Here is an 11,763-nt window from a genome sequence, read left to right as displayed (position 1 = left end):
ATCGCCACCCGATGAATTAAAAAATCACCGCCCACCACACTTTTCAAAACACTTCTTTTCTTCTTTCACCCATAGCATCAATCGACCCCGCTGGTTAGAGCTATGAATCATCCTGCCACTTGGCGATTGTATATAACTAGGTACTTAACCAAAGATACTATTTTGATACAGTTGGTTATTAATTATACATTATTTCCGAACACCCAAGTATCTCACTCGGAATCGGATATCAAATGCTTGTATCCTCCCTCCCCTATTATTCAGCCGAGAGCGACTCGGTTTTAGCTAGTAGTCTAATAATCGAACTCCATTGTCCAAATCAAACTAGAATATCTCACTGTATCATTCATTTGAATCACAGTTGAATCACAACAGCATCTCACACGCGCTCATAATCCCCACAACATCCACGTAACTCAAGGCTCATGATTAATTTGCAATGTTTTTTGATTTCTTCTCTACTCCCCTAACCACTTATCTTATCTATGATAGAACCCTAATCTAATTCTGTTCACGCTGTCACATTCCCAATCCATGCCCACCCAGAAAACTGAATTGCCATGCCAATACCCCTCAATTCATATTCGTCATCCATTCATGATTAAAAGAAAAGGTGAAGAACCCCATGAAGGTTGTCGCCATCAGTTCAAATCGAGCGGATGGACTGAAGATAGTCATAAAAAAGCAGAAAGAAATTAAGGTTTTGCTGTTTATCCCCTCCATTGCCAACTAGCCACACCTTGCAATGACATTTAATCGTTAGAAGCGTAGGCAATTTTCAATGAGAAAAAGAAAATTGTACCTCCGCCGAGTAGTGCAAGAGTCGTTGAGCACAAGAGTAATCTATGAGTACATGTAATTGGTTGAAATATTTGCCCTTCCATAAGATGAATAATAGAAGATAAATATTCATTGACCATAAGAAAAATATCGTTCCGTGTGTGAAGAATGCGATAAAAAGTAGGACCGAAATATTGCCACCAAAGCATAAATAACTTTTCCGGAACCGTACCGTAGCAGAAGAGTTGGACAAGACGCCAAAGTAAAGTGTAGAAAAAGAGTCGTTAATGGTAGAAGAGAGTGGGCAATTAAGCCTTCTCTTCAGCCTTCTCGTCACCCTCCTTGGTCTCACCAGCCTCGCCTTCACCTTCACCTCTGTTCTTAACATACTCATCGTAGACGGTGAGTGCCTCGTCAACCTTGGCGCGGAGAGAAGCATCATCTTCGATACTATGAAATTGTTAGTACGGCGATAGTTGTAGGGCTGAAAGGTCCTTGGTTATTACTTACAGATTGATCAACTCCTGGTTCTCCATCTCCAACAACATTCCGGTAATCTTGCCAGCCAATTCAGGTTGCAAAACTTGGATCTTAGGGAACAAAGCCTCTCCAAGAATTTGCTTCTGTTGCTGAGGAGCAACGGCTTGAACTTGGGCTTGCAACATAGTAGCTGGAACACCACCCTCTTGAGCCATCTGAGGAATTTGTTGCATTCCTGGGATCTGTTGTGGCATACCACGACCAGCTTGTGGAGGGAAGCCACCAGCGAATTGGCCCGGACGTCCAGCTTGAGCACCACGACCAGGCATACCACCTTGTCTAGCACCTTGTTGGAATTGTGGCATTCCTTGTTGACCCATAGGCATGGCCATGTTTGGTGGCATACCTTGCATTGGCCCACGTGCATTTGGTCCGCCACGGCCGGCAGTGAGTTGTGCAGCTTGCATGGCAGCTAAGAATTGTGGGTTGTTTTGTTGAGGATATTGACCGCCAGCAGGGAATTGGCCTGGGCCCATACCGTACATGTTAGGTGGCATTTGTTGACCAGCTGGTGCACCGCGACCAGCTTGTTGTGGTGGGAAACCAGCTTGGAATTGACCAGGTCGGCCTCCTTGGGCACCTGGGATTGGCATGCCAGCTTGGGGTGGGAATTGCATACCACGTCCACCTTGGGGAAGGAAGCCTGGTTGTTGAGCCCCTGGAGGGAAGAACATTGGAGCTTGCATGTATTGTTGAGGCATACCAGCTTGAGCAGCGGCTTGCTGCATGCGGATTTGGTTACGAGCTTGAATGCTGGCTTCCAATTGACTCTTACGGACATCCTTGCGCTGAGCAAGAGCGACGTAAAGTGGCTTGTTGTTGACCATGCGCTGGTTCATATCAGAGACGGCCTTGGTAGCCTCATCTGGGTTGTTGAAGCAAACGAAACCGAATCCCTTGCTCTTACCCAAAGAGCGCTTTGCCTTTGGTGCAGAGGCCTCTTCAGTTTCAGCCTCGCCCTCCTTCTTGGTCTCCTTAACGTCCTTGTTCTCTTTGTTCTTCTCATCGTCCTTCTCCTTCTTCTCCTCAGCTTCGGCGGTCTCAGCAGGGGTATCACGCATGACCTTAGCGGAGGTAATGGAACCGAATGATTGGAACAACTCTCGGAGCTTCTCATCATCAATGTCATCATCTAAGTTCTTGACGTAGAGGTTGACACCTTGATATTTGGAAGCCTTCTCAATGCGAGCAGCTTCGTATGAACGGCGGAGCTCTTCCTCACGTTCATGCTTCTTCTGTGCACGGCCGACGTAGAGATCTTGACCCTTGAAGTCTTTGCCGTTAAGCTCATCAACAGCAGTAGCGGCATGCTCATGGTTGATGAAGTTGACGAAACCAAAGCCACGGCTCTTGCCGGATTCAGCATCGCGGGCAAGGGAAGCTGAGGTAACATCACCGAACTTCTCGAACAACTCACGGAACTCCTCCTCGGTGGCTTCAACTGGGATGTTCTTGACGTAGATGTTGGTGAAGTTCGCCTTCATCTCCTCAAACTTGCTTTGACGGTCCTTCTTAGGAATGTGATGGCCAACGAAGACCTTCTTCTCGTTCAAAAGCATACCATTGACGTGCTTGATGGCTTGAGCGGCTGCCTCATCTGTCTCGTAGTGAACGAAACCATAACCCTTGGAAGCTCCAGACTCGTCTTGGGCAACCTTGCAACTCAAAATGTTTCCGAAAGCAGCAAATGTATCGTGGAGAGCCTTGTTGTCAATGGCAACATCCAAATTCTTGATGAAAACGTTTCCTTGACCGTTCTTTCGGAGAGCTGGATCACGTTGGGACCACATGATTCTGCATGGGCGGCCCTTGATCAAAGTGTAGTTGAGCTCTTCGAGAGCCTTCTCACCATCGGCGGTGGTGTTGTAGTTGACGTAGGCATATCCGAGGGATCGGCGAGAAATAGCATCACGGCAAACACGAATGGAAGCAACGGAGCCAATTTGGGAGAAGAGTTCGAAAAGCATAGCTTCGGTGACGGATGTGTCAAGTTCACCGACGTAGAGGGAAGCCGAAGCTTGTGGGTGAGGGGCATTGGTGGGGGTAGGACCTGCGGCGTCTTGGTCTTCAGAGTTGACGTTGGAAACATCGGTGTTGAGGGTAGCGGCGCCATTTGCATCTCCATTCAAGGAAGCATTGTTAAGGTCAGAGGCGAGCTGGTCGACAGCAGCATTTTGAGTTGCGGCAGACATGTTGACTAAATTTTACTGAAAAATCGAAAAATTAGCCATATGAACAAAAAGTAAATCTTTTTTTCTTTTGAATTGAAATTAATAATGATAAGCCGACAAAGGGAACAATGAGAGAAGGCATAAAGAGAGAGAAAGAGGTATAAAAGTGGCATGGTTACCTTTATGTCGAGATGTGTTGTTCGAAGAGAGGGTCGAGATTTGAGGAGGGGTAGAAATTCGTGAAAATAATTCTGTACAGAACTAAGTATTAAATCGAAATACTGATGTCACACTGCCGTAAGACAGATGCACAATATGACTGACTTTGTGAGGTTGGAGATTTTAAGTTCGGAAGGAAGATGAAGGTATTTCGAAAAGTGGTCGATAGAATAAGTATCGATCGCAATTCTGGGGTTTTCTGTAGTTTGATTTTCAAATTTTTTTGTATCTCTAAAAGAAGAGGGATTTTCTAATTTGAAAAGGGCGAAGAAGAACGAAAAAAGCACGAAGTATTCGTACTTAAACCGCTATTGTAAGATCTTTTCGGTGGGTTGTATTTTTTTTGTGGTTGTAGAAGGAAGGGAAGGAGATTTCTTGAAATCACAATCGCGACAGATAAAACTCAATCTTTTTTCGAAATTTCTGTGCGTAGACTAACTAAGTTCCATTTGGCTTAGCTTGATCACTTGCTGATGGGTAAGTGAAAGAAACCCTCATGTGATTCGCTACAGCTGATTCATCAAGTGAATGATCAAGATGATTATGTAATCTATGGATGTCTAATCTGCAGAACACTAAGTATTAATTGCCGGTTCCTCAAGCGGCCGACCAGTTCCTACCATACTGAAAAGGTTTTGTTATTTATACATTGGTGGTCAATAGAAGTGATTACTCTTGGGTTCCAAGTTGTCAGGGGAGAAAGCATCATTCAGTAAAAACATATAATTTGGCGCTCCCTTTGGCTACTGCCGTGGAGGCTTTCTCGCTTCGTTCTAGTATGAAGGAGCAAGAACGTACCGGAATGGTGTCTAGGTATGAAGGTAGGTACTAGGTAGATCGGTAGACATCTTCTCCAAGTCACAAGAAGATTGATAGATTCGAACGCAGAGAGGACACGGCTTCAAGGGCTTGCTCTCATAAGAGAACGTAGATATATATAGGTAAAACGATAACCATGTGCAAGGTGAACCACTAACTTATAATACAACGAATCTTTATGATATCCCATCGATTTCGTTTAGTCCTTTGAACCTCCTCTCAACTCTCCAACTCAAATACTTATACGAATTAACGAGGGGAATGATTTTGCTTTGCTTAAGTAATCACAAACAGCATCCGATAAGAAAGACAAACAGAAAACTTTCTCTGTCATTCCACCTGTGTGCTTTTGATTTATAAGGTTACAAGGCAGCTGGAGATATCGGCAGTCGGGTTATCAAAAGCGGCGTCATATCATGAGGCTGCTGCCAAACGTAATCCGAGGAACATATGAGGAAGAGGCTGTACATGATATTACTTTGTTACTATTGCCTTCAGACACTTCAATTCAAAAGAAAGAGGATTTCATAGACGACTCTTACATAAAACCATTTCATCTGTCTCCTCATACTATAGTTGTGATTCACTTCATCCTATTATTTCCTACTCTACTCTTTGATAGTAGTTATACTGCTATCATCGTCCTGTTCCGAAGAATCCCATCTACCACAATCATTCTTCTCCCGTCTTCGATCGGTCTCTATTTGGATCGCCCATAGAATTCGGTATGCTGTTTTGTTCATGATACACTCATTTACAATTCATAACAAAGGGACAAGCTTTTGAAAAACGATACCATTTACATTAATCCCACCGTCGAAGAAATGTTTCAAACATTCAGTGGCAGTTCTCGCAGACCTAGACAAGTCAACCTTTCTGGTCAAAATCCAAATCCATTCGCTGCCAGTACTTGGAACTCCTCGGCTTCAGCTTCTGGTGCTCAAAAGACAGTGGCACATGCACAACAAGAGAGGGAGCAACGTCAGAGGGAAAGGGAAAGACTTAGCGCTTCGAAGAAAATCCAGAGAGTATGGAGGGGTCATAGAAGTAGAACCAAGCTTGCGGATGCAAGACGAGAACAATACAAGGCGACCTATAGTTCTTGCGAGGGAGGGAATGATGATCTCGTTCCACTTGAGCAATTAAAGTTGTTAATGGCGTTTTGCAACCCCGAGCGGGAGGATGATGTAGCCCAATTGACGGAACTCGGCAGGAAGTTCGTTCATAACAAGAATACCAGACTCATATCTCAGGCAGAGTATGGGCCTTATCTCTTCAAATTGGCAAGACTCACACTCAGTGCTCTCATACGGTACGTATTCCCCCAACAAGTTTGTCACTGATGGGATCCTGACATATCCAATAGTACCTTGCCCAGCTACAACAGAGTTCTTTTCAAGCTCCTGTCGAACATATTAGTGCAGAATGCAAATATACTGTCACATATTGCGATTCCCTATTATGACTTTCTTTCGAGCGTCGTAGTTGGGGGCAGTCTTTCCGATGAATGGCGTGCGGAGCTTGTCTCGGCAGTATTCTTTCCTCTCCAAGTATCTTCCTCAGCGCCGGGGCAATCATTTAGTAAGTTTCCCTAACACCTCTTTTTATTTGTATCCTAATCAGTACAGGTAAAGTCTCATTGGATGTTTATTCAGCAATGGCATCTCGATTCCTTACCATTCCAGATTTAGAATCCAGGCTTGGAGGTTTACAGGTACTCGCGTCTAAAATGAGTGGCAATCATCTAGCTGCCGCTATAGTTCGTGACTACTCAAGCATTTCTTCTTCGCAGTCAAACCCGGAGGCAAAGCTATGGTTGCTTGCTCATTTTATTGCAATATTCCGTATGCAAGAGCACCGTGGAGAGGAATCTGAGCTATTGAGAGCCCTGTCGCTTCAATTATCGGCGTGCTCCGTCGATCTCATTGGCAGGATTGATGGTCGCAAACTAACATCCAATAATTTCCAAAGAGGAGAACGTGAAGAAAGTGGAGTTCAGTCTGTCAAAAACTTGCCCATATTTATAAGCAATCATTTGTTGTCTTTGTTAGATAAGAAATCAATAACTGGGCTACTCAGAAAATTTAACATGTAAGTCAGTTATATTTCTCCCTTGGCCATCGCTAATTTGGTGTTAGAGATTATGCAAAATGGTCAACGACGGGGCAGGAAGATGCAAGCTTCTTGGCAAGTTACGCCCTTACCCTGCTAAGAATTTTTCCAGATCGTGCCGATGAAATTCGAATGTGGCTTTGCTCTAGCTCAATGATGACTTCCAACGGAAATGAGGTGTTGGCTCTCAAATTTCTTTGGCAGGCAATGAGTTCAACAAGCACCTTCAAAGCTATCATGGCCGATTCGAGAGCTACATTGGAAATCCTTCAATACCAAAAGCAGCATAGCAATGAGCCATCTCAAGAAGTTATATCAAGAGATCGAGAGTGGAGAACCATTCTTCTTTTCTTAGAACTTTACACATTTGTTTTAAAGTTCATAGATGACGAGGATTTCCTCGGAGGTAGCACAGAATCGAATCAAGCGAGTGGAACTGCCTCAAAGATTCGAGGCAGTGCACTCTCATTGGAAGCTGTCGAGAAACTCACCATTTTTCTGAAGAACATCTCGTTCACCACTTATTACAATGCTGCTGAACTTTCTGGTGATGATAGTTCTGTTATCGAGGGTGGCTTAGGCACCTATTTTGGCATCAACAACGAATTCACAAAAGATGAAAAACACGCTTCTGATGGGAGCCAATCAACAAGCAACTCGAGTTGGCCATTCGCAGGTATTTCGGGCATGACGTTTTACTATTTGCGAACCATTGTAATCGGGGTTATGCGCATGATTTATGAGCGAGATTCGAGACGACGATTTTTGCCCAAAGATCATTGGCTCATGACGGCACGTTTTGACATGAAAGGCTTTATTCTTGATGTTATCAAGGAGCAAGAAAGGCGACAAGAGGTTGCCGACGGGGAAGGAGCTGAAGCCGAGTTTGAAGGAGATGCAGACGAGTACGAGCCAGTTCAAAGTCTTATGCTGGGTCGTACAACTCGGCCAAGCCACTTGCTGTCTCAAATGAGACAGCAGGATCTTTTAAGAAAGCATCAGCAAAAAATAAACAAGAGAAAAATCATGGCTGCTATTGGGCCCAGGATTGAGGTGTTACAAAATATGCCATTTGTCATACCCTTCGAAACTCGTGTTGAGATATTTCGCCAGTTCGTCGTAATGGATCAACTCAAGAGGCGGTCAGGAGTTATCGATCCGGATTCATGGCGTATGCGAATGGCAAATATGGCACAAAATCGAAATGCCGCACGAGAAACTCTTGGCAGACATCATGCATCGATTCGTCGAGAGTCTGTATTTGAAGATGCATTTGAGGCATTCTTTCCACTCTCAGAAGGCCTCAAAGAGCCAATTCAGATCACATTTGTTGACAGCTTTGGTGCTATTGAGGCTGGTATTGACGGCGGCGGAGTGACGAAAGAATTCCTTACCAGTGTTACTAATGAAGCATTTCGTAGTCCTTTAGATTACGGTAGTAATCCATCACTTTTTGTCACGAATGACCAAAATTTACTCTACCCTAATCCAACAGCTATGGAACAAGACTATGAATTCTTAAGATCGATGGGGATAAACGAAACAAGCCCTGATTGGAGGACATATAGTGTACAGCTGCGTAATCGCATGCACTTCTTGGGCCGCATCGTAGGAAAATGTTTGTACGAAGGTATTCTCATTGACATCAATTTTGCTGGGTTTTTTCTTCTCAAATGGTCCGCTGCAAATTCTGGCCCAGAAGCAGCAAGCCGTACTAATCTGAACGATCTACGTGATCTTGATGAAGGATTGTATCAAGGGCTGCTAAAACTCAAGAATTATCCCGGAAATGTCGAAGATTTCTCACTCGACTTTACCATAACCGACACGATTCCTAACGGCATGCCTGATGCCCGCCCTAAAGTTATCACCCGAGATCTCATGCCTAATGGCTCTAATATCCCCGTGACAAATGAGAATCGTCTCCTCTACATTGCTTATGTCGTCCGCCACCGTCTCCACATTCAGCCCTATGAACTCACGCAGGCTTTCCTTCGCGGCCTCGGCCAAATCATAAATCCCTCCTGGTTGAGCATGTTTAACCAAGTTGAACTTCAAACCCTAATTTCCGGCGAGACATCGGATATCAATATCAATGATCTACGCAAGAACACACAGTACGGCGGTGTGTATCAGATGGGCGACGATCAACACGAGCACCCAACGATCATGATGTTCTGGCAGGTCATGGAAGAACTCAAAGATGAGGATAGGAGAAAGGTGCTCAAATATGTTACCAGTACACCGAGAGCACCGTTATTAGGATTTGGATCATTGAATCCGCTGTTCAGTATTAGGGATAGTAGCTCAGATGAGGACAGACTACCAAGTGCAAGTACGTGTGTCAACTTACTGAAGTTACCAAGGTATCAAAGCAAAGAGAAATTGAGAGAGAAATTGCTGTATGCGGTCAATGCGGGGGCCGGATTTGATCTCTCGTGATGTGAAATTCTGAAGAGGGTATGGAAGGGCATAAGAAGAGCCCGGGAGTTGGAAAGGGGTGGAGTGAAACAAAGAGGAAAATACTAATGACGCAAATGATAAAAGCGATGCGATGATTGATGATCAAAGAATACACTTACAACATGCATGGCCTAGGCGTTTTTGTATTTTTCGTTTCAGTAGAGAGTTATTTAATGATTAAATGGACGGGCTGGAATCGAATGAGCTGTATGATTACATAGGGTTAAATGGAAAAATCTCATAAATCACAAAAGCTCGCATGTGGTAAATTGATTCGTTGATTGGACGTTTATTGAGAAAACGGAGAAGAATGGTGGCCTATCTGTCTGGCCTATCTGTCTGCTGCCCGAATGGATGAGTATATCGTGTATAGATGTGGAATAATTGTCATTACATTTCTTTCTCACACATTTGAGACTGGGCTACTGACGCTTGAAAAGAGGTACGAAGTCTCCGATTCACGTGTAGGACACAAATCCATTTCAAAGATTCCGAGATTCCATGATCATATTTCACGCTGTGCTGCTTGTATCGCCTGCTATATCTGCAGAGAAGATGCGTCCGTGAGCGAACTGTCAGAAGGACGGAGCTATGGTATTTTACAAACCACAATGTGTTGAGCGAATATCCTGTGTGGTTGGAAGAGAGTTGATGTGTGCTGTCTACTTGGTTTTCATGGATAGCTATTTTTATTGACTTGCATCATATTCTTCCATTTTATTGTAATTCATCCATACTGTCTACCTGTTTTTCTGATAATATTCCTCCAGTCTAATACCACTCCTCGAGCAGTGTCTAGTAACAAAGTAGGGCATGCTGACGAGGCTAACCTCAGACCTAACAAAATATATATATACGTCCTCAAATTAGCCGAACCGTCCCGTAGTCTGATCTGAAAAGAAGCCGAGATAACGAAGTACAGGACTATGAAAAAGAGATGAGAGACAGCAAGTACCATAAAATCTCCCTGGATCCAAAAAGGGTTACTTAAACCCCAAATTGAAAACGGTAAAGCAGTTGTGCACGTGATGTATGGATGTGGCAGATGCTTTCTTCCATGTCGTCATCTGGAATTCATCTGGAATTCTTCTAGCTCGTTTCACATTTCTCAAAATAGAAGAGCAGATGCATATTCGTCGTTTCATCTTTGCCATGATAAGTCTTCATATGTTCATGTCTGCCTGATCTTATTATAGCCTGGGATTTGCTTATTTGCCTCAGATATGGATGAGCATTATCCTACATTTCCACACAACTTTCCTTCGAGATTTCAGCTTGAATCTGAGAAGTAGACTTCAGGATAGTAAAGACTGATCGTACTCAGAATGTCTAAACTCATGAATGCTATCCGTTCACTTGACAGCCCGCTAAAACATGCCGGCAGTGTAGCTCGGAACTACATATTTAGCCAACGGACTAACAATTCTTTCGTGGATCCGCACTGCTTCAGGTTTTGCAGCTTTGCAAAGCTTGATACTTTGGGGGCGTTAACACGCTTTCTGAGTAGGCATCATGGAACCGAATCGGGTGAAAATAACCATTGAGGTTTTTCGGGGTCCAAAAAAAGGTGTTTTCAGACCTAACATGGCTGGTATGATGTTGGTGACGTTGACAAGTGGACTGGTCTCTGTTGGCCGTGCGCTTGTTGTTGAGAAGGAAAAGAAGGAGCTAAAGCGACATGTGTGCTAAGGACGACAAATTGTGACTTTTCTGTGTCAGTACATGAGACTAACGATGCGGTTGGCATTCAGAGAGCTAATGCATGACCTCCATGACCTCCTTGAGGCACCAACTTTGCAATGTAGCTGCAGAGACTGCTCGACATCATACTGCACAAGCTTGCTTTGCTGTCCGACTTCGAATCATACAATCAAGACACGCTGGCTTGCTTCGTATGCAAACCATAAACTCTCATTCTTGAACGGCAAAAGTTCGGATTTGACAATGTCTGCTAACACAGAGGAATGAGGCGACAATTGACGAATTACATGTAGGGGGCTGCACCCCTCTCTGCCACAACGTGGAACTTAGCCAACTAAAACACACGAATTGGTGAAATCTTTCAAATGGTCTATTTAGTCTTCTATCGATGAATTAGTAGATTTGCATCTCTAACCCAAAATCACATTTGCTCAATCCCCTCCACTTCTGTCCTATCAGCCACGGCTCGGGCCGCAAGGTGATTCAAGCGGGTCGCACTGAGCAGGTATTCCCATCGACGATGCACTTTTTGATGCTATTACGAGATTGTGACCAATCGGTTCGACTATTACGATTTTCTCTACTTGGGTCTTTCAAACATTCTTGTCCCTCTTTGATATTGGGCACAAATTCAGTGCTTTAAGCTTTTTTTGACTTTCTCTAGCAAGCTAGTAGACGTACATTAGAGTTCAAGTCAGGTCAAACATCAAAATGTCTAATGAACCTTTAACCTTATCGAGGGAAGGGTCGTTTCTTCCAAGACACTCCACCCCACGAGAATCCTTGTATGGATGCAGATAATGAAAAAAAATTACGGAGTAGTTTTCTGCCATTTCGTAACAATTGAAGATTACAAGGATGACCCACCACTCTCCTATATTCGGTTCGTCTCCATGCATCCTGCACCACGTTTCACACAGCAGCAGAGTGACCAAAATGGCAAACATGCATCATGTAG

The 11,763-nt window shown here is 44.0% G+C and overlaps 2 protein-coding genes across 2 annotated transcripts; one reads left to right on the top strand and one right to left on the bottom strand.

The window, feature by feature from the left end:
• Window positions 1-1,088: 1,088 nt before the first annotated feature.
• Window positions 1,089-3,512, bottom strand: EAF02_010223 (uncharacterized protein; the record flags this gene model as incomplete). The annotated part of the gene is made up of 2 exons (XM_038906271.1): window positions 1,089-1,230; window positions 1,291-3,512. The coding sequence occupies 2 exons, from the start codon at window positions 3,510-3,512 to the stop codon at window positions 1,089-1,091; spliced, it is 2,364 nt and encodes a 787-aa protein (XP_038753998.1).
• Window positions 3,513-5,353: 1,841 nt separating this feature from the next.
• EAF02_010222 (uncharacterized protein) lies at window positions 5,354-9,083 on the top strand (the record flags this gene model as incomplete). The annotated part of the gene is made up of 4 exons (XM_038906270.1): window positions 5,354-5,841; window positions 5,896-6,110; window positions 6,158-6,620; window positions 6,668-9,083. The coding sequence occupies 4 exons, from the start codon at window positions 5,354-5,356 to the stop codon at window positions 9,081-9,083; spliced, it is 3,582 nt and encodes a 1,193-aa protein (XP_038753997.1).
• Window positions 9,084-11,763: the final 2,680 nt, after the last annotated feature.

The sequence above is a fragment of the Botrytis sinoallii genome, assembly GCF_014898435.1.
Source record: "Botrytis sinoallii strain Bc 23 chromosome Unknown BSIN_024, whole genome shotgun sequence".
NCBI lineage: Eukaryota > Fungi > Ascomycota > Leotiomycetes > Helotiales > Sclerotiniaceae > Botrytis > Botrytis sinoallii.
The sequence above is the reverse complement of the archived record's forward strand: the minus strand, read 5'-3'. Positions and strand labels throughout refer to the sequence as shown.